We start from the raw sequence: 26,895 nt of genomic DNA on the forward strand, positions 1-26,895 counted from the left end.
TTTGATATCTATGGTTATTTTCTGACTAGATCCTTGAAAATTCTTGATGAACTATTTACGGGATTCAAAACTTATTTCATACAAAAAATGCTTTGTTACATTCATTCGAATCATTGATGAAATTATCAGCAAATGTCTTACTCCAAATTCTCAGCGTAAAGAAATAAAAATTTGATTATGAATGTGAAAGTTCAATTTTATTCTAGGATGAGTTTCATTTTTATCTAGAATGAGACGTTGATACTTAACATCTTCTGACAAATTCAATGGAACCTCTCTCATCGTGACAACATTATTTTTGAGGTTTAAAAAAGCTTGGACGTTTATAAATTGGTACGAATTTGATTCGTTTTAACAAATCTGAAGGTTATTCAACTGATCTTGAACAAAACTTTCACATCTGACTTACCTGAGTTAGCCTCAAAGATGTCAAAAATCTTTGTTTTCAAACGCAGACTTCGTGCTTTGGGGGAGAGGCCTGTGTCATCTGAAAACAAAGACTTTTGACATCCCTGAGGTAACTCAGGTAAGTCAGATGTGAGAATTTTGTTCAAAATCAGTTGAATAATCTTCAGATTTGTTGGAACTAATCAATTTCGTTACAAGTAACAGTAATGTAAACCATTATTCTTTTCAAAGTAACTTTTTGCCAAAATTTAGCTTATTGAGGAAAGCAAGATGATTGGACAATAGCTAGAAGTTTCTTGATGTGGATGTAACAAATCCCATCATCGCCAGGAACTATCATATTTTCGATTTTATCAATAATAGCTCTCACTTCTTCCAAAACAGAGTAGTGTTTGATCCTTCGACCCTGACGCTTGCTCCTGTGGGGGCGGGCGATGAGGGCAGGATCAAACATGTCGCGCGTCGGACGAGTAAAGTGAAAAAGTGCCACGTTCGATTATTTCTTATTAATCCTTCTACCTTGACGCTTGCTCCTGGGCAATGCGTCAAGAAAGCCCGAGAAGTCTTCAGTTGTTTTCGCTCTCGGGTCGCGCGCCTATTTTATCTGAGTGCTTTTATATTGCCGAGCAAACGAGTGAAGCTTAAAGTGGATAGTTGCTGCTCAGTCAAGGATTACGGATCAATTGGTGAGCTCGTTTCATGCTACTATTTGTAATCTTAAAAATATGTATGACTGCACATTAAATCGTAAATCTGATTTTTCAACAAACTATGAATGGTTCGTCACTGTGAGTGTCGACATAAACTCTTATTCATGAATTATTTATGTTTAACATTTTTTTTTTCAAAACACTTTTTTCTTTTTTATCTTTATTTTTGTAATCAAAAAAAACTTTGTATGGTTCGACACTACAAGTGTAGACTTGCGAAAGGTTCACTTTATTCAACAAACTTTGGATGGTTCGTCACTGTAAGTGTCGGCATAAGAATAAGAGTGTTAGGAATGTCACATTTAGATATTTGTTCAACAAACTTTGAATGGTTCGTCACCTCAAGTGTCGACATAATTTTCCTCTAGATAGAGTTTGTTCATATCAAATGAAAATATTATATTTACATATTAGCATGTTTATATCTCACAAATAATTATTTATCATGGTCTAATCGCTTATCCAAGTATCCTGTGACCAAACGATCCTCCCCATTAACAAACATCCCTTCCAGTAACCTTTGTGGAGCTGCTGAGGCAAACACGGTCTCCAAATAGCAAAGGTTACACACTAACATTCCTTCCTCCAATCCCACCTGACTGCAAGGCCGGCGCCGCTATTGACCCTGTATAAATAGAGTCACTGAATTATGCACACTGAAGAAGGTTATGGCCAATCCCAGCCGAACTTCTAGTTGATTCTTTGTGCATTTTCACTGACTTCAGTCAATCACGGAATAGCAACCATTGATATGTGTAGTCAGTCTAAGCTAAGCTAAGCTAAGCTAATAGCTCTCACTTCTTCCAAAACAGTCCCCCGAAAATCGTATTTTAATCAGAATGCTTTCGAAACCCCGAGTATTTTTTTTCAATTGGATAACTGAAACATACATTAAAATAGTTCGCGTTTTGAGGTTTTTCGCAAAAATTCTCAGTTTTTCTTTTTCAATGCCAGATGTGGCTTATGAGGCTTTTTAAAAATCTTAGATAATTTCCAAAAATGCTTAGAGCAATTGAGTTTTATTTATTTTGTCTCCAGGTTAGGAGAAAAGTTTTTCATTTATTTGTGCATACTCTGTTTCAGCAATTAGAAAGTTTTGTTTTATTTTATTTTATTTTTTTTTTCAATTTGAAAAAACGTTTTCAATTCTTTGTGCAGATTTTTATAGCAAGAGCGCAAGTACGTTGAAATTGCCTTCTTCTATCGTTTTTCAAACAGATCAAAAGTTTTAGATCGTCATCTATGCGAATATACTAGAATACGAATCTGACTCGTCCATGTTTCTATATATTTTTTAAATTTATTCCGCACAAATAATTTTAACTGTGATACAGCTCATTTAATTATTGTATTTGATCTTATAAAACACGTCAATGCCGAACGACAACGGATCGTATACTGGTGTTGGAATTTCATTGTTCTTAATTGTTCTGGATTTATTCTATTAATTAAGTTAGCGATCAAATAATCTTTATATATCTAATCCCTCAACTTTTACTCATTCTTCTCATTCGTTACAGCCTTCCGCAGTTGAAGACTTGAGAAAATGGACCTCAATAGAAGCTATCGGTGATACAACAGTTCCTCCAGACTGCACGGTACGATTGACTGGCAACGGTTCCGTGATTTTGGGAAATGTTTCACAAAATGCTAGCCCATCGTACCAAGCGGGTACGAGTGCTTCGTTTGATGAAACCGACGACATCATCATGGTGGACAGTAGTTCCAGGGGACTGGGACGAGAACAGGATACACCACTTGACCATAGGTTACCTTCGCCGGAGGAACAGTGTCAGATGATTGCACTCAAGTAAGTTTATATAATAACACAGAGAAACTTTCATAAAGTTCCAGAAAACTATAAGATAAGTTGAAGAGAAATCGAAGCCATAATTGGGCTAATTTCATGCTTGTTTTTCGATTGAGCTATCGTAACAACGGTATCAATATTACACTTATGCATATATACAAAAAATAATAATTCGTTAGTAACTCCAAGTGTCGGCATACTTCTTAACTTAACTAATACAAATTGAACCACACATTATTCTTATTTTATGATTTTTACATTTTTTGAACGGTTCGATACTAGAATTATCGACGATTTCTTCACAGGTTAATAAATAACTACACCCGATTCTGTTTTTGCACGGGGGATGCGTACCGTGCAAAAAAAGTTTTCAGTTCAAAATTTCAAAAACCGTGCAAAAAAAGTAACACCATTTCTCGACGTTTCATGCAAAAATAAGATTTTGGTGGAAAAAAATGTATGGAAACTTTTTTTGCACGGCCGTGTAAAAAAAATCCGTGCAAAAACAGAATCGGGTGTATTTTGAATCATGCTCCATGAATGCTACTAAAAGAAGGCTTTCCCTGTGTTAATCATGGAGATGCAGAGGTGTATTGGGTCTCTAATAATAACGGATATCACACTAATATTCATTCCATTTCACAAAGACCGTAAGCCGTAATATGAAAGCACAACACAAATGTCCTATTTTGTATTTACACAATCTTTGAGAGGTTCGTCATCGATGGTGTCGACATATTTTGTTCTGTTCCCATTCATTTGAATAGATCACTTAAAATTGGGGATACATGAATCACATCATTTACCAAGGTGAATCCTGATTGTATAGCTTTTGAATCTACCCCATCAACAAGAACTCGTTCCCGTGGCAATCATGAAGATGCAGAGGTATACTCGGTCTATAGTATCAGGTATCAGAAGGCCGGCTCCAAAGGCACGTTCCCCACCAGTTGGAAGATTTGTGCCATCGCCATATTTGAGCCTATTTCATCATCTACCCGATGGGAGAGGAAAGGGAAGGGAAAGATGGGAGGAAATAGGAATGGGGTCCCTTGAAGAGGGCAGATCGCATAAGCGAAATGAGAGCATGTAGCTCCATACCACAATGGGTTCGAACAGCGCCCTAAAAAGGGCACTGCAAAACGCATGAGCGTAAAGAGAGCCTATAGCTCATTACCACAGCGGGTTAAGAATAACAGAATGTCCTGAAGATTCAGGCTTCTGAATTCAGTTTCACTTAATAAATGTTTACCAAGTAATTGGAATCGCATTTGCGAAAAAACTGGACAGTTACATATCAGGTGATACGAAGTTCCATAATCGGAGTCACAACTATCACACACAAATGAGTCAGCATGCTGAATATTTGCCATGTGATAGTTGAGTCGGCAGTGGCCTGTCAACGCTCTGACCAAGAGACTGCAATTATGCTTTGACAGATTTGTTAAATACTTCGCCACCCTTGGAGATGGCTCAGTAATGTACAATTTTGTTTGACGACATGACTCCAAACCATTCCAATATTGTTTGTACTGAGTTGCCGCCCAAAAGTTTATCTGAAGCTTCACCCAGCACTTCGAAATTGGAATAGCCGGCTCAGGGCCAATGAAGTCATGTGATGCTCCATCGCGAGCTAGCTCATCAGCCAATTCATTTCCAGCGATGGAAGAATGGCCAGGTACTCATACAAGGTTTACAGAGTTGACTGAATTCAGTTCTTCAATTTGAGTTCGACATGCGACAACAAGCTTCGACCTTGAGTTGGCCGAAGCGAGAGCTTTTATAGCAGCCTGACTATCTGAACAGAAGTATATAACTTTACCCATTACGCGCTGCTGAAGTGCTGATTGCACTCCACACATAAGAGCAAATATTTCCGCCTGAAAAACGGTGCAGTTTCTACCAAGTGAGTAAAGCTGATTCAGCCTTAGCTCACGAGAATATACTCCTGCACCAGCTCTACCTTCAAGAAGGGAGCCATCAGTGTAACATACTATATTGTTAGATATACTTCTTTCCAAATAGCCAGACGTCCACTCTTCCCGTGAAAAGAATTGTGTGGTAAATGTCCTGTAAGGAAAGTGACAAGCAATTGTGAGATCACTTGGAGCAAGGACAATTTTGTCCCAATTCACCAAAAGTGGAAACAACGAAGTGTGTGTAGATCTACGATTCACTGGATTTTTCTCCAGTAGATCCAGTACCCATAAACGTTAAGAGCAAGAAAGTGCTTCTTGTTTAAGATATATGTGTAGTGGCGCAACGTCGAAAAGGGCCTCTAACGCTGCTGTGGGAGTTGTAGAGAACGCACCAGACATCGCCATCAAGCACATCCTTTGGAGATGGCCCAATTTTGATCGGATTGTTCTCACTTCGCCCTTTTGCCACCACACAAGACAGAATTGGTCAATATTGGTCGAACAACTGTTGTGTAAATCCATTTGATATATTTGGGTTTGAGGCCCCAAGTTTTACCAAAGGTTTGCCGGCATTGACCGAAGGCCATGCAAGCTTTTTTGACTCTGAAATCAATGTGAGGTGTCCATGAAAGTTTAGAATCTAGAATGACTCCGACATACTTTACTTGATCAGTCACATTAATCTCAGTGCCAAAAAGACTTAAAGGTCGAATTCCATCGCGGTTTAGTCTTTCCGTAAAAAGAACAATAGATGTTTTATTCGGGTTAACTGAAAGGCCATATTGGCGACACCAACTCTCGACTACCTGGAGAGCACTTTGCATCAGGTCGAATAGGGTACTTATGCACATACCAACTATCAGAGCTAGATAGTCGTCGGCAAATCCATAAGTTGGAAAACCGCAATTATTGAGTTGCCTCAATAGCGTATCTGCCACGAGATTCCACAAAAGTGGTGACAAGACTCCCCCTTGGGGGCATCCGCAAACACTCAATTTTCGAATCGCTGCTTGACGCAATGTCGAGAAGAGATGTCGGTTTTTGATCATTTGATGAATCCAATTGGTAATCATTGTAGGTAGCCCATGGTTTCGTGCGGCTTCCAATATGGCATCGAAAGACACGTTATCAAAGGCACCCTCAATATCCAAGAAAACACCCAAGCAGGATTGCTTCTGAGCAGAGCGTTAATGATTAATCATAAATTTAATCATGATTAATGATTAATTATTATGATTAATCAAAAATGTTAATCATTAATCACAAAAAATCAAGAATTAATCATTAATCACTAATCATAATCATTGCAATATTATGTTTTAATCATTAATCACTAATCATAATCATAAAGATCGCTAATTTTATTCAGTAATCATAATCTTAATCATAAGTCAAACATTTAATCAATCATTAATCAATCATTGAACAAAATTTAACAAATTTTCCATATTGCTTTCTAATGTATAAATAAATTTTACATTTCTTATATCGTGTGACAAGAACAATGACAGTTTATGCCCAAGGAAGTTCCAAATTCAACCAAGCACAGAATGGTATTGCTTTGTATCCAAGGACGTTACCATAAGAGTAAAAAAGACCCTTAAATGTTTCCTCCATGTATGTACGACGGTGCATTTGCTTAGTTGTATTTGATCCGAATCCAAAGACCCGGTTGGAAGCATGTGAGTGGCACCATACTACATGAAGAATTTCTGTTTATAGGGGCAGATCACCAAAATTTGACCTTGCGCTAGGTTTTTAGTCGTTCATAAAATTTATGTATACTTTGTATGAAAATCGGAAATCAGTCCTTTTTGCCTAGTAGGTGATATTTCTTTTAATAGTTCCTCGCTGTCTTTGTTCATGTTTGATGTTTGAAGTCTAACATCGCCTGCAGATATTCACTGAATATAGCAGAGCGTTAAGTTAATCTTGATTCAATATTTGATGATTATATACGATAAATCATGCTTAAAACTTTTAAATTTGAATTGTTCTCTTCAATAATGAATAAAGCCATTCATTTTCATGTTTATTACTCATTCATTGTGTACGTCAAAGCGCTAGGCTAGATATTTAAATTTTTGAACCCCGGGGAAAGCCCTCCCCTATCTGTAATGCTTTGTGTATGAAAATTTTCAAAATTTTGTTTGAGTTGTACCGCATGAGCCTACCCCCTCCTCCATCGAGCATTACATGATTTGTGGACGGTGCCTTAGGGAGATGCCATTTAATCATTATTTTGATTAATAATCATTGATAAATGGTTAATTATTCAAAGGCCAATGATCAAATGACAGAAAGCAATAAATCTGATATAAAAATCGTTTGATCCAATTTTTAATCTATAACCGTTTTCACTGATATCTAGATTCAAATCAAGGAAGGGCGGAAATTCCTTTGAAACATAGTTTGAAAAAATATTTTTCCAGTTTTTCATAAAGATCTCGTTAGAAAATTCCTACCAAAAGTTCAAACTGATTTCACACAACATTTCTCAAAGAATTGGGCTGTTTAGTGATTAAATATTTACAGTGATTTGTAGCTAGTTCGGAAGATCACATTTTTCTAAGTACATCACAATTTTATTGCGCTTCAATATCTTAATATTGATATTATAATTGATTTGAAAAGTTTAGTTCCAGGGCACGGAAGATTTTGAAACCTTGGGTTCTGGTTCAAACTTTAACGTAGATTCAGAAAATACAAAAAAAAAACTGGATACACCTAAACAAGCCAATTCTTCCGAAAAATTCAATATCTACTTCAATAATTCCCTTGAGAATGAATTCAATGGCTTGGTTTGCAAAATTCATGAAGTTTAATATATGGAAAGCTAGGTTTCACAACTACCAATATAGTGCTTCACTTTCACTTTGGAGGAAACATTGGAGTATGAATAAACAACTAATTGAATTTAAACATTTCACTTAACAAAATAAAATACAGAAACTCACTAGAAAGGCAAGCAAATGCCATTAAACTTTTATATGTACAATAAACATATTATCTATGGGTTTGCTCGCCTTACTGATTCTACACTGTTCTTTCTTTTATAAAGTGAAGTATTAAATTCAACAAGTTTTTTATCAATATTTTGAATACTTTCCCGCGGAAATCGACAAACCTTACATACCGGCATATGTTCAAGTTTATCTATAACGCTTGAAACATCCGTTTATGGCGAAGTAGGCCGTAATTGAAATTTGTACTGAGCATTGATGATTGTGGCTAATTCGTCTAACGATTGCGAATTGAAGAAAAACACTTGGTTTTGCACGGACATATTGCAATTTCAGAGATAACTTTCCGTTCTGCGGTTGAACAGAAAGCTACCGCAGGTGTCACATTACTGATTTTCACAAAGCATCATCGATCGGCTGCTATGATACCTTGGAAACCATGCTGATGATTGTTGTTTTCCGCTGTTTTTCCAAAGCTGTGAACTCTACTAGCATACTTTGATTAGATGGTTTCGTTCAATGATACAATGATTCTCAAGTCTGCGGTAGAACTTTGACAGCTGTGGTAGAACCTGGCGGCTACCGCAGAACGGAAAATATTCAAAAGAAACACAATAACTGAGAAGGTATGATGACTGAGTTTTATCACTTTAAAATTGCAAGCTGCAATATCAACATGGCTGACAAAACGAATGACGGGCTACTTAGCCTTAAAACGATGTGTCGCAAGCTTCTACACTGAGAATGGAACTCACGACTTCCTATTCACTAGATAGGGCGAGTTACCCCTACACCACGAGAGAACTCATGGACTGAGAAGTTAACGATTTCAACTCAATAATCACGGTCCTCTTTCACGAAGTGAACCTCTTTCGGAAAAATTAGATGCTCATCCAAACACAACGCTTTCTATTGTTGAATGCCTAGTAACCGAGAGTAGTTATTAGGTAAATATAGAAAGACTACACACGTGCTGGACGAGATTTGCATAGTGCGGGCTCACAATGGGTCGCGACGTTCTAAATATAAATAAGATAGATGATAATTAAAAAAGTATTATATTAAAATTAAAAATTTTGATCAAATTTGACATCAGGCACGTGAGGGTTACTCATAATCATTAATCATAATCACTTTTCATACTGAGTTTAATCATTAATCATAATCATTAATCATCAAAAACTTTAATTTAATCATTAATCATATTCATTAATCATACTTTGGCTTAATAATCAATCACAATCATTAATCATGACTTCAAAATTTTTAATCATTAATCATAATCATTAATCAAGATAAAATTGAATTTAATCATTAATCATTTAATTAATCATTGCGACCCGTTAATCATTAACGCTCTGCTTCTGAGCGAATGCTTTCTCGATATCGTATACAACTTTGTGTAAAAGAGTCACAGTGGACTTTCCAGATTGGTAAGCATGTTGATTCACATGAAGAGGCATGTTTGCCAAATAAACATCACGGATGTGATGATCGATAATGCGTTCCAGACATTTCAGAAGAAAAGAGGTCAGACTGATTGGTCTAAAACTCTTCGCTTCTTCATACGACGCACGTCCTCCTTTCGGGATAAACTTTACAGTAATATCACGCCAGGATCTGGGAATGTACCCGGTAGCAAAACTGCTTACAAGTAGCTTTTTCAAAACATGTTTGATAAACTCAAATCCCTTTTGGAGCAGAAAAGGATAAATCCCATCCGCTCCTGGAGATTTGAAAGGAGCAAAACTATTAAGTGCCCATTGAATCGATTCAGTAGTTACGATACTGCGAGCCGAGGCCAGAGACTCGTAACTACATGAAAAGACATTTGGTTCATCCGTAGATGCTATGTCCACACATCCGGGGAAGTGTGTATTGAATAAACATTCTAAAACTTCTTCATCGGAAGAAGTAAAGTCACCATTAGGTAAGCGAATTTCGTTCACTTGGAAATCCTTAGATTTTGCAAGGATTTTGTTCAGCCGACTGACTTCACTCAAACTGGAAACATTTGTACAAAGGTTTTTCCAGCCGAATCGTTCAGCAGAACGAAGAGCCTTCTTGTAAGCCTTGCGAGCCGACTTGAACGACTCTGATCCAGCTGAACGGCGTCTGTTCCAACTCCTTCTACATTGTTTCCTGAGTCTAGTCAGATCGAAATTCCACCATGGGGTCCCTCTTGTAGTCTTTACAGACCGCAGAGGACATGCTTCTTCAAAAGCTTCCATAATGTAGGATGTTGTAGTATCAACGGCATCATCCAGATCACTTGGATTTTCAATGGACGGAGAATATCCATGAAATTTGGTCGCAACCAATTGAGTATAGAGTTCCCAGTTTGTTGACCGGGGATTCCTAAAACGCAAAGTCTGCGCAGTTACATTTGAATGTTCAAAGAAGATGTAGCGATGATCAGATAATGATTCCTCATCTGATACATGCCAATTCGTCAACTCGTGACTGATTCTATTTGAGCAGAGGGTTATGTCTAACACGTCTTCTCTATTAGAAACCATGAAGATTGGGCGATTGCCTATGTTAAGTAATCCAAGGTCTGTACTACTTAAGTATTCCATCAGACTGGAGCCTCTCAAATTGATATCTGAGCTGCCCCAGATGATGTGATGAGCATTGGCATCACTGCCCACAATCAGCGGAAGGCCTTGTGTTACGTAGTGTACGACAACTCGTTTGAAGTCATCCGTTGGGGATGGTTCATCATGTGGTGAATATACCGAACAATAGACGTATTTCCTGTTGAGGTCACCAACAGAAACATCGATTGTGACAGCACATACATCTCTGGTAGTTAACTCAGAAATGAGTGTAGCAACGATTGCTTTATTAACGAGGCATGGAGGCATGCACGAGGCATGGAGCGCGAGTTTGCCATTTCAAGTTTGCTGAAAGTATCAAAAACTGGGTCCACAAGGTTACCTAGATAGAAGTTCCCTCTACGAAAGTAGGGTTCTTGAACTAGCGCCACTTGGGCTGCACCATTTTGCATGAGTCTGCAAAGATTGATCGTTGCTGTTCTTTTATGCTGAAGATTGATCTGAGCTAACCTAACCGTAGCAACTACCCAAACTAGGCAGGATTAAGCTTTTTGCAGTCTCAGCACGAAAAAGACCAGCAACGAAAAAACCAGATCGGTATCTATTTCAAGTCGCCAAAGGCGAAAGAGCACAGAATACACTGTGTAAAACGCATAATGCGAATCCATATAGGTGATAATTTAAATTAAATGTCAACATATTCATAATCCCACCCTTATTAAGCCTCAGGATAGAGACTGAAGAAGGGCAGCCGATTATCTCGGAGAAACACAAGGTCACCTGCACCATTGCTCCGGGTAGCACAGGAAGGACTCAATACTGTGGAGGGCGCCCTGGTATCCCACAGGCTCCGTTAGCGGTTAAGTTTTATTTGAACCCCCCTAACCATTCATTCCTAGGCACGGTACGCATCACACCATAAATTAGGGGTCACCTGTGAGGTGGACTTTTACCACCGGAACAGGCAGTCCGTAGTGTTAATTCTTAGCCAGTTGAAACAACCGCTACCGACACTACGCGGCTGTCTAGGCTGCTCGGGAAAAGGAGGTTAATATTGATGATTAACTCCTGACATGCCCAAGCAGCCAATATTGGGTCTCTAATAATAACGGATATCACACTAATATTCATTCCATTTCACAAAGACCGTAAGCCGTAATATGAAAGCACAACACAAATGTCCTATTTTGTATTTACACAATCTTTGAGAGGTTCGTCATCGATGGTGTCGACATATTTTGTTCTGTTCCCATTCATTTGAATAGATCACTTAAAATGAATCACATCATTTACCAAGGTGAATCCTGATTGTATAGCTTTTGAATCTACCCCATCAACAAGAACTCGTTCCCGTGGCAATCATGAAGATGCAGAGGTATACTCGGTCTATAGTAATAATAGATGTCACACTAACATTCCGTCCCTTTCCCGATGACCTAAGGACGCCGTTATTGACTTTATAATGCTTGGACTATACTCGGATATGTACGTTGGAGATAGTAAGCTACTCCCAGTTCCAAATTCCGTCTTTTGGTTCCTTGAGCAATTTCGATTATTCTGGTCAATCATGGAGTAGAAACTACGAATTAAACGATCACCAATGCCCATACTCATGTTTGCATGTGTGCTCTTAAAAACTTGAGATATGGCTTCGAATTATCTTAACCTTAAGCAGCTTTATCAAAATATAAAGCATGAACAACGGACTACACATGAACAAATCGTCTATATTACAGATTTCCAGCCGAAACCATCAAAGTGGATACCTCCGGCAAAAGGTTCGATAGGATGTGTGCAACCAGGAAATCGTTGCTTCATTTTGTGTCAACGTCCGAACAAGCTGAAACCAACGCTGCTGGCGGTCAGCAAGCAGATGGAAGTGACGGCGATACGATACGACGGCGATCTAGACCACGACGATCGAGGGGAAAACGAAGAAATACGATCGCAGGAACGGACCAGAAGGAAATTGCGGAAGTGGTTAACAATGGGTAAGTCAAAATAGCAGCAAGATTAACTACACTGCGCGCGAAAAAAAACCGCAAGCAAGCTATATCTATAGGTATACATATATTTGGCCTCCTCTTGTTGCATACATTCGAATTGGAATGAATGTGGGGTCTCTGGTTTCATCGTTTATTTTGAGCAGCATAATTAATAATTTGATCGATTGAATCATGCAAAGCTTTTGGATTCCAGTTTTTTTTTCTCTACTGGCAGCATATTTTTTTATCGTAATAGAAATTCAATCATCATAACTTTTTTTGTTTTTTAAATATCTTTTTGCTCCATTTCCTCGCAACTTCGAAAAAAATCTTCTATTTTAATTTTCTAGCTGTACGATATAAAGGAACGTTGTCTGTGTTTTAGGGTCATATTGACTCCAAATTCATATCGCGATAACATCGCCAAAATTGAACAGATTACAGTTTTTGGATTTTTCTGCAGGTTTGGAAACAACTAATTTAACTGAGTTTTGCTAAAACAAATATGAGAAAATTCAAAAGGGGATGGTTCACCGTGAGGAAGGGTCATAGTAAAAAATGGTAAAAAACAGAGAATTTTTGAAACTTTGGACGTTTTCATCTCAGAAGAAGTTCTGTATCATATTATATTTTCTTCTGTGAAGATTTGCAATAGGGAAAGGACTACTATATTACACATTAGTTAGTTGAGAATTCTACCGCATGATAGCGCTAACTAAAAACATAACTAGTCAAGTCTAGTACACGACACTGAAGACGGCCTTACAGTTGAGGTTGAAATACGCGTATCTGTCAAAAGATACAAAATCTAGTTGAAATAAAATGATGTAGTACTAAATTCAGGTTTTCCATCTACTTAAAATATATAGTTTTCTAATTCTCTAAAGCAACTATGACGTTCTATAACTAGATCTTAAGATGGTTATAAATTCTGATGATTTTAATTATTGATGTCTTCGGCAAAGTTAGTTCAACATTCTACAACTAGGAGGCGCTATCAAGCTACAAATATTTCAAACTCGCATACCTCACGAACAGCTAGAAAGTCAGCGTTTTCGGTAAAGTTGTTTGTTAGATTTGAGAAAGCTTTAATATTTGCATCCTATAGCCCTCGATTCAATGAGTAGCTTTGCGTCAGTAATCGATATAGAACAACATGACAAATACATTAGCTCCATATAGTAACATTTTCTAAGCTAGCGCCATCAGGCGATGAAATTCCCAAATAACCTATGAATGTTGTATGTTGATTCTTTCCGTTATGCAAATCCTAACCGAAAAAAGTATAATTTTATTTATAACTGTTTGTGAGGTATAAGCATCCAAAGTTTCAAAAAATTCGCTGTTTTTGAGGCCTTTATTCACAATAACCCCTCCCCGCAATGAACCAGCCCTTTTGAATTTTCTTAATTTCTTTAACTAACATGAAAACTATTTTTCAAGATAATTAAAAAAATCTTCAGCAAATAAAAAAAAACTCACGGAAACGTACCATAAGTATCTCAGAATACATATTTTTTTGTTGTCATGTTCGGGTAATCATTTCTCAAAACAATAGTTTGATGAGAGTCTGTTAAGAAAAAAAGGAAATTGGTGCAACTGTTTTTGAGTAATGAGCATATTTTTATTCAATTCCACCCTGTCTATCATTTTGTAATTTTCAGTTTTCTTGGAGTTAACACAATCGATCGTCATGATTTGTTAAAGAAGCTTTTTCATACTTCACATTGATAACCCATATTTTTTTCTTCGATAAATTGAATAAACGCAAAATTATGACCAGAGAAATTTTATTTGGGGGATGATCCCCATTGGAATTTCGAAATATCTTCAAAACCCCATAATCAATGATAGATATCGCCACAGTTTCCAGAAACAGAAAAGTTTTTTGGGAACTGATAAAAAATGGTGCAAAAACATCGAAAAAAGGCATCGTAATTCATATATTTTTCTCAGATAAAAAAAATATGCTCCCGATAGAGAGGATAATTAAGAGTAAAGCAAATAATTTTCAATTTAATGACATAATAGTTGCATACTTCAAGGCGTTTAGGGCATTTTCAACTCTCTTAACATTCAAGGATCCGTCATCGCAATCATCATCATCATCATCAAAACTTCAAAAGCAGTTTTTCTGTCCAAAATTAAAAGATATTCGATAAAAATGTGTTCATTTTGTTGAACGAAAAAACTTCTTTTGAAAATTCCGAAATCAATGACGTGCTCTCTCAAAAAAAAAAACGTTACACAAAATCGGGTTTTGCTGGGCCAAAACACCGTATTTAACACACTTAAAAAATCGATTACACTAAACGCTTAAAAGTATGCAACAGATGGATTATACAATACATAATGATTAATATTGATTAACAATAAAACCCATTGAAAATTTTATGAACTTTGTTATAGCAAATTAATTTTGATGCACTAGCTCTAGAACCAAAAAATCGTATCGTTAGTGGCATTATATTCGTGGACTTCACTAGGTTAACCCACTCCACTAAGAACAAATAAATTGATATTGCCATAACTTTTGAACTATTCGGTTATTATGGTGAGGTAATAGGAGAAGAGTACCAATTTTTGACCTAGCACCTATTCGTACCATTTTGGCCTAGTTTGTATGAAAATGTGAAAATTGACACAGAATTCTTATCGGTCGAAAAATATTGCTTTTCCCCTACTGTAACCATAATAATGTTCATTCGCTCTGGTCTAGAATGGTTTTAAAGCTACGGAGGAAGCCAAATCAAAACATAATGCATGAATTTAAGACTAACTTTGATTTGATAACTGTGCTTATTTTGCAAGGCGTGTGAGGTAAAACGAGTCAAATGAGAATATATCGTATATATTCTCATTCTCAATGAGACCAGTCGAATGAGGTGAAAATTGTCGACTCGCTCCCATTTGACTGAAATTAGTTGTTTCTCGTTACTCAAGATAAAAGCAACTCGTCTCGACTCAGACGCTACGCAAAATAAGCACAATCATTGCTCATGCTAAATCATATATCATGTTTTCATTCATATTGCATGTCGTATAAATATATGTTTGTTGTTTTTATCACCAGATTGAGCATTTTGCGTTATGTCGTTTTCATTGTCCCATTTGTTTGATTATTATTATTATTATTATTATTAATAATAATAATTTGTTTGATGATAATTGTCTTAAAACTCCAGTATTGCGAATGTGTTGTAGTAAACTACGAACAATGCGTTTGGTTTTGAAGTATGTCGAAAAAAACAGATAATACAATGCACAGTGTTGAGTTTTAATAGTAATGGTTATGTTGAATTTCAATATTGAAATGAATGAAACGAACGATTGTAATTAATTATGATAAAAACATAAAACTAAAAAGAATCGAAATAACAAAATTTGAAATTATGATTGGCTTGAGTTCTTTTTAGCAGATATTAATGCATATGTTCAGAAATTAACCAGTTCTGTCTTGAATATTATCGATATGGTTTATGGACAAAAGGTCGAAAGACAAAAGGTCGAAAAGACAGAAGGTTGAAAGAAAAAGGTCGAAAGGACAAAAGATCGAAAGTGATTTGCTTGGTGGGAAATTTTTCCATCTTTGAAAATATTTTTTCGACCTTTTGTCCCATCTTTTTTGTTCTTCAACTTTTTGTCCTTTCGACCTTTTGTCTTTCGACCTTTTGTCTTTCGACCTTTTGTCTTTCGACCTTTTGTCATAGATTCTATCGATATACATGGTTTGACAGAAAATGTTAATCTTTGTAAAATATGTCTCAAAAGCAATTTTATACTAAATTTTCATTAAATTAACATTTTTTAGTATGTTAGTGCAAGACTATGCTATGAAACGTGAGTTCGAATCCCATCTTTTCGGGATGAAAGCCAGCTGATTAACTCAGCAAGTCGTGAAAGCTTTCTTTGACGCTTGGTCTTGCTGACGCACCTGACTTTTGCAACCTCACGTTTCATGTGGGTGTGCATTCTTCTTCGTCTTCTTGTCATTACGTCCTCACTGTAACAGAGCTGTTTCTCAGCTTAGTGTTCAATGAGCATTTCCACAGCTAATAACTTTGCCAAAGATGCCATTGCCAAAGATGCCATTCTTGCATTCGTATATTATGTGGCAGGTATGTTGATACTCTATACCCAGGGAAGTCAAGGAAATTTCCATTACGAAAGGATTCTGGACCAACCGGGAATCGATCCCTTCAGCATCGGCTAAGCAAGGCGGGTGTACATTAGGACGATTCAAAATTTCAAAACATTTGAAAATCCAATCTCCCATAGCTTCCTTACCATCCTTACCTTCAAAATAGCGTTCTGTAAAATTTTCAGCTTTCTAGGTGGTGATTTAAGAGTGGCCCAAAGACAATGCAGGTTTATATGGAAATTACTATGGAGAAATTTTCAAAAATGTTCCAAAAACGTTAGTACTGTAATGTAAGTAAAACCTTATCACCCCATAGGGAAAATTCTTTCTTCAAACCTTAATTAAGTATGTTGCTGAAGAAACAATTACCTTTTGAGCTAATTTTGTTTTAGATTTTTGTAGATGTTTGCATGGCTCTAATCCTATATGAAGCTAAATAATAGCAAACAAACTCATGAATATCTTTTCTACTATCCGTCGGATTCAATTGCTTCAACAAACTTCTTTATTATGGTTTGAAGAATGAGTTTTTACTGTAGGATGTTAACTTTGTACTTACATACCAGGTCGAACGTGTTTAGAATATTTTTCAAAATGTCTCCATAGTAATTTCCATATAAACCTACATAGTCTTTGGACCACTTTTGAATCACCCTAGTAAGCTGAAAACTTCACAGTACACTTTATCATGTAAGGATGGTAAGGAACCGCCCTGGTGTACATATCTGCTGTAAATATTCATATCATCTGCGAAACAAACAAATTGACTGGATCTGTTGAAAATAATATCTTGCCTATTGTACTTGGATCTAGCTCTATCATTTAGAAAGTCTTTCAAACAGCTTATACTATCTGCCTTTCATTTCGTCGCAAAAGATTGAAAATCGGTCGAACGGTTCAAAAGTTATAATTTTTTTTTAAATTAAAATTTTGCAAAATCGCGGTTTTTCTGGTCATCCTATTTCGGAAATGGTCACCCTAATCAAAAAATCCAAAAACACGTGTATCCTTATTTTGGATAAGGAACAAAATAGCAAATTTTAACGGAATTGGGTGACCCACTAGATCAGTTTTTCATGGAATGGCTGTATGTGAACATATTTTTCTCTCTCTCTCCCAGTGCTGTTGCCAAAAAAGAGATACAAACAACAAGAAAAGTCCATTTTCCCTCGCGAAAAGTAAGTGATATACAAATTTAGATGGCACAATGAAGGACCGTTCATCCAATAGAATCTTTATCTATATTTTTGAAATCAAATGGTAAAACTTTGAACATATGTAATTTTGTGATTATTTTCGATAATTCAATGTAATATACATACTTCAAGTGTATCATACACACTATCATGCAAAAGTTTGGATTAACCCCCTAAAACATATACAAAAGTGTTTTGTCCATATCTCTGCGACTACACGTCCAATAGAAACTCTCTATAGCGCATTCGAAAGGCAATGAGTTAATCTTACTTCGTAGATATTTTGACAACACGTTTTTTTTTAATTTCGTTTACTAAATTTTTACTTGAAGCCATGACTTGTTTCGAAAGTTACTCTAAAAAAATATGCCTAATTTAATCTTATAATATTTGAATAGCATTTAAAAAAATTGGCAGGAAAATCTGAAAAATTACATTGCATTGCGTTAAGGCAATCATCAAAGTATGGAAATGGGCAATTATACGACTGAAGTAATGCAAGTAATGCAGACATCAATGAAACACTGTTGTCTAGTGTAATCGATAGAACGGTACGTACATCGCCTGTTTCGCTACTTACCTCATGGTAACGCTGAGCGCCGAGCGCTAGTTTCTATCGAAAATTCGCTAAATCATAAACCGGAAAGTATTTGCATGGTAAAATAGATGTAAATCATTTCTAGAAATTGGAAACTATCTTCGAAAAAAATATGCCGGTTGTACATAATAATGCTGGCTATCACACTAGTCAAAATTTTTTTATTTCGAAAAAAGTTTTCATTTTGAAAAATTTACAGTTAAATTCCTTTCATCATAAAACAAAAAACAAAATGATGATCAACTGTGAACATTAGAGAAGCAGGTAACCCATTCAATATTGATCGATTCACACTCAAATTTCAATCATTGATTTCTCCCGCTAGAAACTCATTTGAGATCTGTTCTGCAAATCTCACGAATGTGATTTTGATGCAAAATCACTTTCTCACGCTCATGACGACGTCAACAACGATCCAATCTTAAAACCCATCGAAAATCTGTCAAAAACAAAAGATATTGTGGACATTAGAATAGGGAGCCGGATCTTATTCTTGACACTTTGGCTTAGTGTTCTAAGAGCACTTCCACAGGTGTTAACTGACAACTTTCTTTGCCTAAGTTGCCATTTTTGCATCTCGAAGCCCAAAGCCTAAAAGCCAAGCAATCAATAGGATTCCTAAAAAAAAGAAAAAAATATATGTAAATAATATTTAGCAATAACACACAATCGATTTTGTTTGTGCACGCGTCTTATAAACCAACAGCGCATCGTTAGTAATAGTAACAATTCAGATTTAGTTTTCACTATCTTGCAAACAACTATCGTAATACTGGAGTCATTCGCTAATCAATGCCACCCTTTTAATCTCTCTTTCCAACAGGGACGAAGTCACTGCCTGCTCTACTACTGTTGCTACTAACCTGGTGCCTCGAAGCAAATCAAGCGATATACTTAAAAAAGATTCACCGACGACATGCGCATTGGACAATACTTCAAAACACACAACTAAACTGTCACACTTTAATTCCCTCAAGCAGTGGGGCCGCAATCGACTAAGGATGATAAACCGCGACTCAAAAGACAAAGTACATGATATTGATGACTTCAATATCTCTGATACGACCAAGAACACCAAACGTAAAGTCTCTGATAAAGATATTAAGCTTTCGCACGATCGAAAGCCTTCCTATTCTTCGTCAGAGAGAAGTATAACTGTCGCTTCAAGCACTGGTGCCACCACTAGCATGCCCGCTTCGATCAACCCGGTAAAATTGCGCGAATCTTCCTCCATCCGAAGGCAACGAAGAACCGCACTTGGAAATAAAGATGAACCGCACTCATCCAGCGGCAATTGGAGCGCAAGCTCCGAATCTGGTAGAACATCTATTGGTAGCGAAATAACTACCACCACTCACCCGAAATCAAGTGCCTCTAGTACATCACTTAATCATAATCATCACACAATTTCTAGTGGACCTCCTAGTTCCATTATAAGCCGACGAAGGTTCTTGAACACTTCAGCGTCAAGTAGTGTCACAAGCGAAGGTACTGCGACCCCAGATCTACAAATGTACGACTATCACGATGAAGGTGGTGAAACCAGTTCAGTGTATTCTTGCGATACCGAAGGTTACTATACGTCTTTCCATGTCGATTCTGGGCTGAAAACGTTGAAAGAGGAAGAACCTGTAACTCCAATGCATTCCACAACGGCTCTCTCAAGCACCACTTCATTCGAAAGTTCTGGAAATCAAACTGTGATTTCTCCAGAAAATGAATACGAACTTTTTGGGCGTGGGTCAACATCGACCACGACTAGTTCGGCTGGAACCATTTGTACTGTGCTGGTCGATGGACATCGTAATTCACTAATTGGTCCAACTGTACCAGAACGGAAAAGTTCGCTTACCAAGCTGAATCGCAGTAATAGTTCAGCCAGTAATGGTACTCTAGAAAGAAGCTATTCCAGCAGCACCGTTGGAAGTACATTAGAAAGAACAGGAACAATAAAACGTAATGGTCATTTGTTACAAAAAGAAGTAGCAGCTCTAATTCACAAAGAAGAAGATACGAAAAAATCTAGGATTGAATCTCCTGACAGCGGCAACAATACAAGTTCATCTCCGATTGAATCGAATGCAAATTCAAGCCCAACACAGCGAATACGAAGTTGTTCTGAATTTGAATATTCGGAATCCTCGGATTTGGAGTGCGTTGATCGCATTGAAAGAATCCGAGAGAAGACGACAATCAACACCAGCCGAATTCCTTCCATGTGCATCATAACACCCACAAATAGTGATGATGAAAGCGGCTCTTTAAAGCAAAGGAAAGATAAAACAGGTGAAACGGTGCAAACGGAAGTATTAGAAACGAAAAAAGATAGCAGCAGTGGTAAGAAAAATGCGTTACAACCACTGAACAGCATGTTCGGCAGATTGAAGGGGGTGTTGAAAAAATCACCCAGTAAGGAATCTTCAATGTCGGAGAATGTAAACAACGTTGAACCAGTTTACGACGTGACCGGAGAGTACGTTCGCATTGCCGAAGTAAAAACTACCAAGAAAATTCAACACAGCGGTGGCGTTTACTATTCAAACGATGTGGTAAAACGTAATTTAGCCACAGTCCTCTCGGGAAATCTCAACGAAGAAACCGAATATGTATCCTTGAATGAATTGCCGTGCAATATGCGATGCGAGAGCAATGTTCTCTCGCAAAACGACACCCCTCCTGGCGGAAGCGGAAAACTGAATACTTCGGGTACGGGAGGAGAAGCACCCTCGGCAGGAGAAAACAACGAACATGCTATAAAAAGGGGTGCACGCGTGAAACTGGATGCGCACGGTAAGGTTATCTACAGTTCGGATAGTCTGAAGAGGAGAAAGGGTGCGCACACGACCTTTGCGCCGGGTCCATTTGTGAAAGACGTAAATACGGCACAGCCACTGACGACCAACACTCCTACTACAAACACTACAACTCGGTCAGCATCACCAGCAGCATCCACAGAAAATGGCAAATGTGCTGTTGTTGCATCTCCATTACTAAGTGGTGGTCTAGCTAACAGGAAACCAATAGCAGTTAAACCAGTGATATCGCAGTCCGCATTGAAAACGAAAGCAATCGTCAACACCAATAGTAATATAAGTAATCATAGCGACGGAGTGGCAGCCCATCGTATGGCCCCAATTGCCAGTATTCTTCCCAACAACAGTACGGTGCAAGAAGTGGAAAAAATAGCTGCAGCATCACACATCATGTCCTCCGGAGTTCTAAAAGGTGCATACGTTAATGTACAGGAATCTAAACCACCGTCTTCAAAACCTCAATCGATTCACTATATGGAAGCAACAAACTTACAGCATCCCCAAACAGGTAAGCAAGCTAAATCGCAAAAGAATAACAAAATAGTTGGTGCTTCGCCAAAGGCTAGGAACGTAATATTTCCCTCCACACGGCGCTATGCCACACAAACTCCCTCGCCTCTTTCATTTAAGACGCAAAATTCTACCTCTCGCAATACGCATGATACTCATCACATTAGACGTAATAAGGACATTGACCCAGATAGCAATTCTACTATCAAGCGCAGGAATAGCTATAGAAATGCGAACTCGTTCAAAATCGATACTGATGCTGCGAGTTTTACCGATTTCTTGGAAGAACATGTAAATAAACAAGAGGAACGGCTACAGTCCTCCGCGGTGAAGAATGATAGCAATTCATATAACAAGTATACCCATTTGCATGATCAAAATAGCGATAAGGACGATGGCTACGAAGAAATCAGCGATATTGACTTGGACGAGGATAGCAAATCTATTGCTCGTTCGTTTGAAAGATTACTCAATCTATCAGATGAGGTGTTTGGGCTTCAGAAGATGGATAGCACTAGACCCAGTATCCTGGAGAAGTGCAATTTCGATGAATTAGATACCAGTACAGTGGAGAATAATGACGACGAGTTGGAGATTGTATTACGTGACCTGATACCTTCCACACCTACCGGTTGTAGAAGAAGTTTCTCTATTCCTCTTACACCCAGTAAGTTGACTATACCTTCAGATGGGGGTCAGCATCGTGCTAGAGTTCTTAGCTTCAGCGCTACCAGCAACGACAACTCTACAGATATCTGGTGAGTCGGACGTTTTAATATAATTTTCAATGGTAGTGTTTAACACTCATTTCTCCCAATAAATCACAAAAGTACAAATTATTGTCATCTAGACACATTTTTAAATAATCGCCTTTATCTTGGCTCTATTCTATTCTAATTATTTTTGTTAAATAAGACAAATACACCATGCTTTATAATGAAGGCCATTAATCAAAAAGTTACAAAATGACAACCATTCAAGTGCATGTCCGACTGAATAGGAATAGAATATTTGGATTCCAATAGAATATTTGGATTCATCTTTTTCAATGATTTAGTGGAAAACGTATGTAGAATGTAAAAAAAATGATGAACATTCGAATATACTATCGTTTATGCTTGAATTATGCTTATTTACCTTGAATTCGGATGGAACTGGTTGGTAGGGTGAAATGGATCACCGTGTCACACAATTTCATTTCTTTTGAATTTAGAACCCACAACAGTATATGTCGTACGTGAATATTGTTTGTCTTGATGGCAAACTCAAAATATATTCCCGAAACCAATTTTATCAACAAAATTTGTATCAATTTGCTCGATTCGCTGGAAAATCGTTTTTTTTATGTTAGGATATTTTTTTTGAAGTTTATTACATTTGGGCGTTGACTACAGAGAGGTCACAGAGTATCAACGTGCCTGTAATACGATATATAAATGCTAAAATTGCAAAAAGGCGCTTAGTTAATAACTGTGGAAGTGCTCTTAGAACACTTTGCTGCGAAGCAGGCTCTATCACAGTGCACATTGGACCAGACCGCAAAATTAGGAGGAAAAAATTATTTTGAATATGAAGATGATTTTTTAGAACAAAAGTGTTTTCAGCAAAATTGTTACATATGATGAGGACTACATTTTTACATTAAGTGACATTAGGGTGGTCCAACAAAATACGGAAATATTTTTGCCAACTTTTATGCTTTTCAAGTTAGCGTTTTGAAGTATTCTAGGAATTTGTTCTTTGTTTAATTTTGAACAACTTTGCCGAAGACGCTAACCTTGTAAGTCTACTGTAGCCCTTGCTATGGCGTTTTCAATGATGCAGGGTAGGGTGGCCCATGAAAAATTGATATTTTGCCCTTAACTTTTTTATTTCAAATTCTATCAAAATTACTTCTTCTACAGAATTTTAGAACTAGTTGAAACGCGCATTTTGGTGAAAGTGATTCTATTCATTCGTTTATGAGATATGACCATTTTTTTCACAAAAATCATATTTTCCAAACGTCAATATCTCAAAAAGGGGGAAAAATGGGGATGAAATTTGCGCAGGATCTGAAAGGTATAACTTAGGGGTTCAAACGGTATATTGTATTTCTGGAGGATATTGGAGGAACCATGGACCGTGAAATTTGACCTGAATTGATGATAAAATTTTTATTATTTCACTTTTTATTTAAAGTTTTTCGCTAAAGTACGGAACAACATTTTGTTTCCATTTCTGAACACTGGGATGATTCTGCAATATATTTCAATCACTGTGAATAAAATTTCGAACAGCACGAATAAACCTATTCATATACATAATTTTGCAAATTAATTAATCGCAGCTGGTTTATCTGACATCGAGCTAGAACGTCATAACTACTCTCAAGGTATAAAATAGATTCAAACACATTAAATTTGAATTGCAATTGACTGCCACATCCTGGGATTTTTATGACTTATATCAGTGAAATATTTCAACCTACACGCCTTACAAAATCCGCTTGTTCGGAGTATGAGTCTAATTGATTTATGTTTTAAATTATTAACGAAAAAATGTTTTGATTCGTTGTACATTTCCAATGAGCAGGCTGTGTATGGTTGAAAGTGATTAAATTTAATTTAAAAATAAAAATTTAGACTATGCAATAGGCAATGGTCTTTGATTTTGTGTAACAATTATTTCGTAATTGATTAGCATGAGCTTGAGCTTGGATCAGTTTACATTACAAAAAATAAACGTTCAGCTTCATTGAACAGCATGTATAAATGCTTGTAGAAGCCATAATTATATATTCTATTGAATACATTTCATACATATCATTACTGATGCATTAAATCAAATGTCGTGAATACAAAGTTGCGATCAACCTCTACTACAAAAAGTTTATATTTATTAGAGAAAAATATTCGATTAAAAATATTTCCGATGGTTTTGACTTTGTTTTTAACAGCACACATCAATACTTCAGCTAAAATCATGAATTTTCAGTAAAAAATGTTTGTTTTCACATCAAAATTATACTGTAAATCCTCCAATATCCTCCAGAAATACAATATACCGTTTGAACCCCTAATTTATACCTTTCAGATCCTGCACAAATTTTATCCCCGTTTTTCTCCCTTTTTGAGATATTGACGTTTGAAAAATATGATTTTTTTAATAAAAATGGTCATATCTCATAAACGAATGAATAGAATCACTTAATTCTTTCACCAAAATGCGCGTTTCACCTAATTCTAAAACTTTGTAGAAGAAGTAATTTTGATAGAATTTGGCGTTGGCGTCTTCGGCAAAGTTGTTCAAAATTAAACAAAGAACAACTTCCTAGAACACTTCAAAGCGCTAACTTGAAAAGCATAAAAGTTGGCAAAAATATTTCCGTGTTTTGTTGGACCACCCTAATGTCACTTAATGTCAAAATGTAGTCCTCATCATATGTAACAACTTTGCTGAAAACACTTTTGTTCTAAAGAATCATCTTCATAGTCGAAATATTTTTTTTTTACCTCCTAATTTTGCGGTCTGGTCCAATGTGCAGTGGAAGAGTGAAGCCGTCGATACTCATTTTTAAATTATGGTGTAATTACTTAATAATCGTCAACAGAATACAGTTTTACTTCTTTTTAGTCCGGTCTTATTCGGAGAAAGTTTACGCAATATGTGGTATATGCAGTAATACATGAAATAAGAAAATGGAATTATTTTGTTTAAGTCTATTGTTGAATGATATAATTTAAAAAAATAAAATTCTATTTCTGTAAAGTTGTAGTTTCCTGCCCAAAAAGCTGATTCGCTTAATTTGGCATTGATTTAAAGTGACATAAAAAGATTCATTTAAAAAAATATTCAAGGTGATTGTTACTTATCTATCAATAGTAAGTGACAAATTGTTGAAAAATAATCAAATGGAAATCTCAGAGCAGATTGTTTGGAGGCGTTTTCAATACGCTGAAATATCATCATTTTTAACTATGCGAATAAAAAGCTTTGAAAGTTTTTTGTTTTACTAATTACATCCATAAATGTGGTCGTCTTGCTTATCTGATCATCGAATAGGTAGTTATTGCATAGAATCTGGCAAACTACTTATCAAAGTTACCCTGGTTCACAGTAATGAACAGAACAGTAACAAGAAGACAAGACAAGAAAATTTTGAGGCTATTTTGATTATTTTCAAAGGTAATATTTGTACTGCCAAAACACTCATTTGAATGGAAATAGACAGTTTCCATTGTAATCAGAAATCCTGCACATGCGAGAGGTAGAAAATAATTACAAGTTTACTCTAACGAATGGGATATTACAAATTCACACCAAACTATACATTGCACGCACATTTGCACATAGCTAAAAACATTTTGAATTATAGTTAAGTCCTTCACAATGCATCAGCAGAAATTATTAAGTATTTCTACACAAAAAGTTATACACCGTTTGTTTAACAGCTTGCACCATCAGTTAAAGCACACAACATATAGCAAAAATATTTTATTTAATATATGGTTGAATTGAAACAAGAATGATTAACGTCACATAAATAACAACATATCGCACAATACCGATGCACAAATACTCATTATTCAACATTCCAAACAATGTACAAAACCATAAAAAATGGACTGTTCTTATTTGTAATAATATTTAGTTTTAAGCATTACTAACACAAAGTGAAAAAAGAGACAAAATAAAGTGTTCATGGTCTGATTATGACGACAGTAACTAACAGCAAATCAATATGCCAGAAACTAAGAAATTACACATACTAATTGAATCATGTTGTACATAAATAACGTAAATGTTCGTGTTTGTGTTTGTGTGTGTTTGAAACCTCTCATTACTTGTATTATTTGCCCTAACGCTTCGAATCCGAACAATAAGTAATAAATGTGTCAATATCTAACAAGCCGCTTGTTCTTTTTATTTTTGTATCATTTCACTGTTAATCCTTATTGCACCTATAACGGGTTTCATTTTCATTTGTGTAAGTAATGCAAACAAAAAACAAACGTTGATAGGTGATGTTTTACAGAATGTTAAATACTTCGAAAATTTATGTTTTTATCTTCAAAATTCGTTATAATTTTTATATAAAGAATATTATTTTATATTATATATTTATTTTAATAATTAAAACATTTGACAAATATGCAAAATATTTAAAAATTCAAAAAGCTGAATTACTTATACATGCTTAAATAGAAATACATCGCGAGTTTGTTAATTAGTCTCCCTCTGATTAATATTAAGAAACTCGAAATGTATTTCTATTCACGCGTGCAACCATATAAAAACGTAA

At 36.3% G+C, this 26,895-nt stretch overlaps 1 protein-coding gene across 3 annotated transcripts in view; it reads left to right on the top strand.

Annotated features, from left to right (window-relative positions):
• Positions 1-26,895, top strand: part of LOC5576869 (mucin-3A) — a 168,913-nt gene that overhangs the window by 135,411 nt on the left and 6,607 nt on the right. For 2 of the 3 annotated variants that reach the window (XM_021852790.1, XM_021852799.1), the window contains exons 3-5: positions 2,639-2,928; positions 12,105-12,359; positions 19,112-21,609. In XM_021852790.1, coding sequence (XP_021708482.1) covers positions 2,639-2,928; positions 12,105-12,359; positions 19,112-21,609 — 3,043 coding nt within the window. The remainder of the gene's footprint in view (positions 1-2,638; positions 2,929-12,104; positions 12,360-19,111; positions 21,610-26,895) is intronic. The other variant, XM_021852803.1, reaches the window with a different exon arrangement.

Source organism: Aedes aegypti, chromosome 1 (genome assembly GCF_002204515.2).
Source record: "Aedes aegypti strain LVP_AGWG chromosome 1, AaegL5.0 Primary Assembly, whole genome shotgun sequence".
Taxonomy (NCBI): Eukaryota; Metazoa; Arthropoda; class Insecta; order Diptera; family Culicidae; genus Aedes; species Aedes aegypti.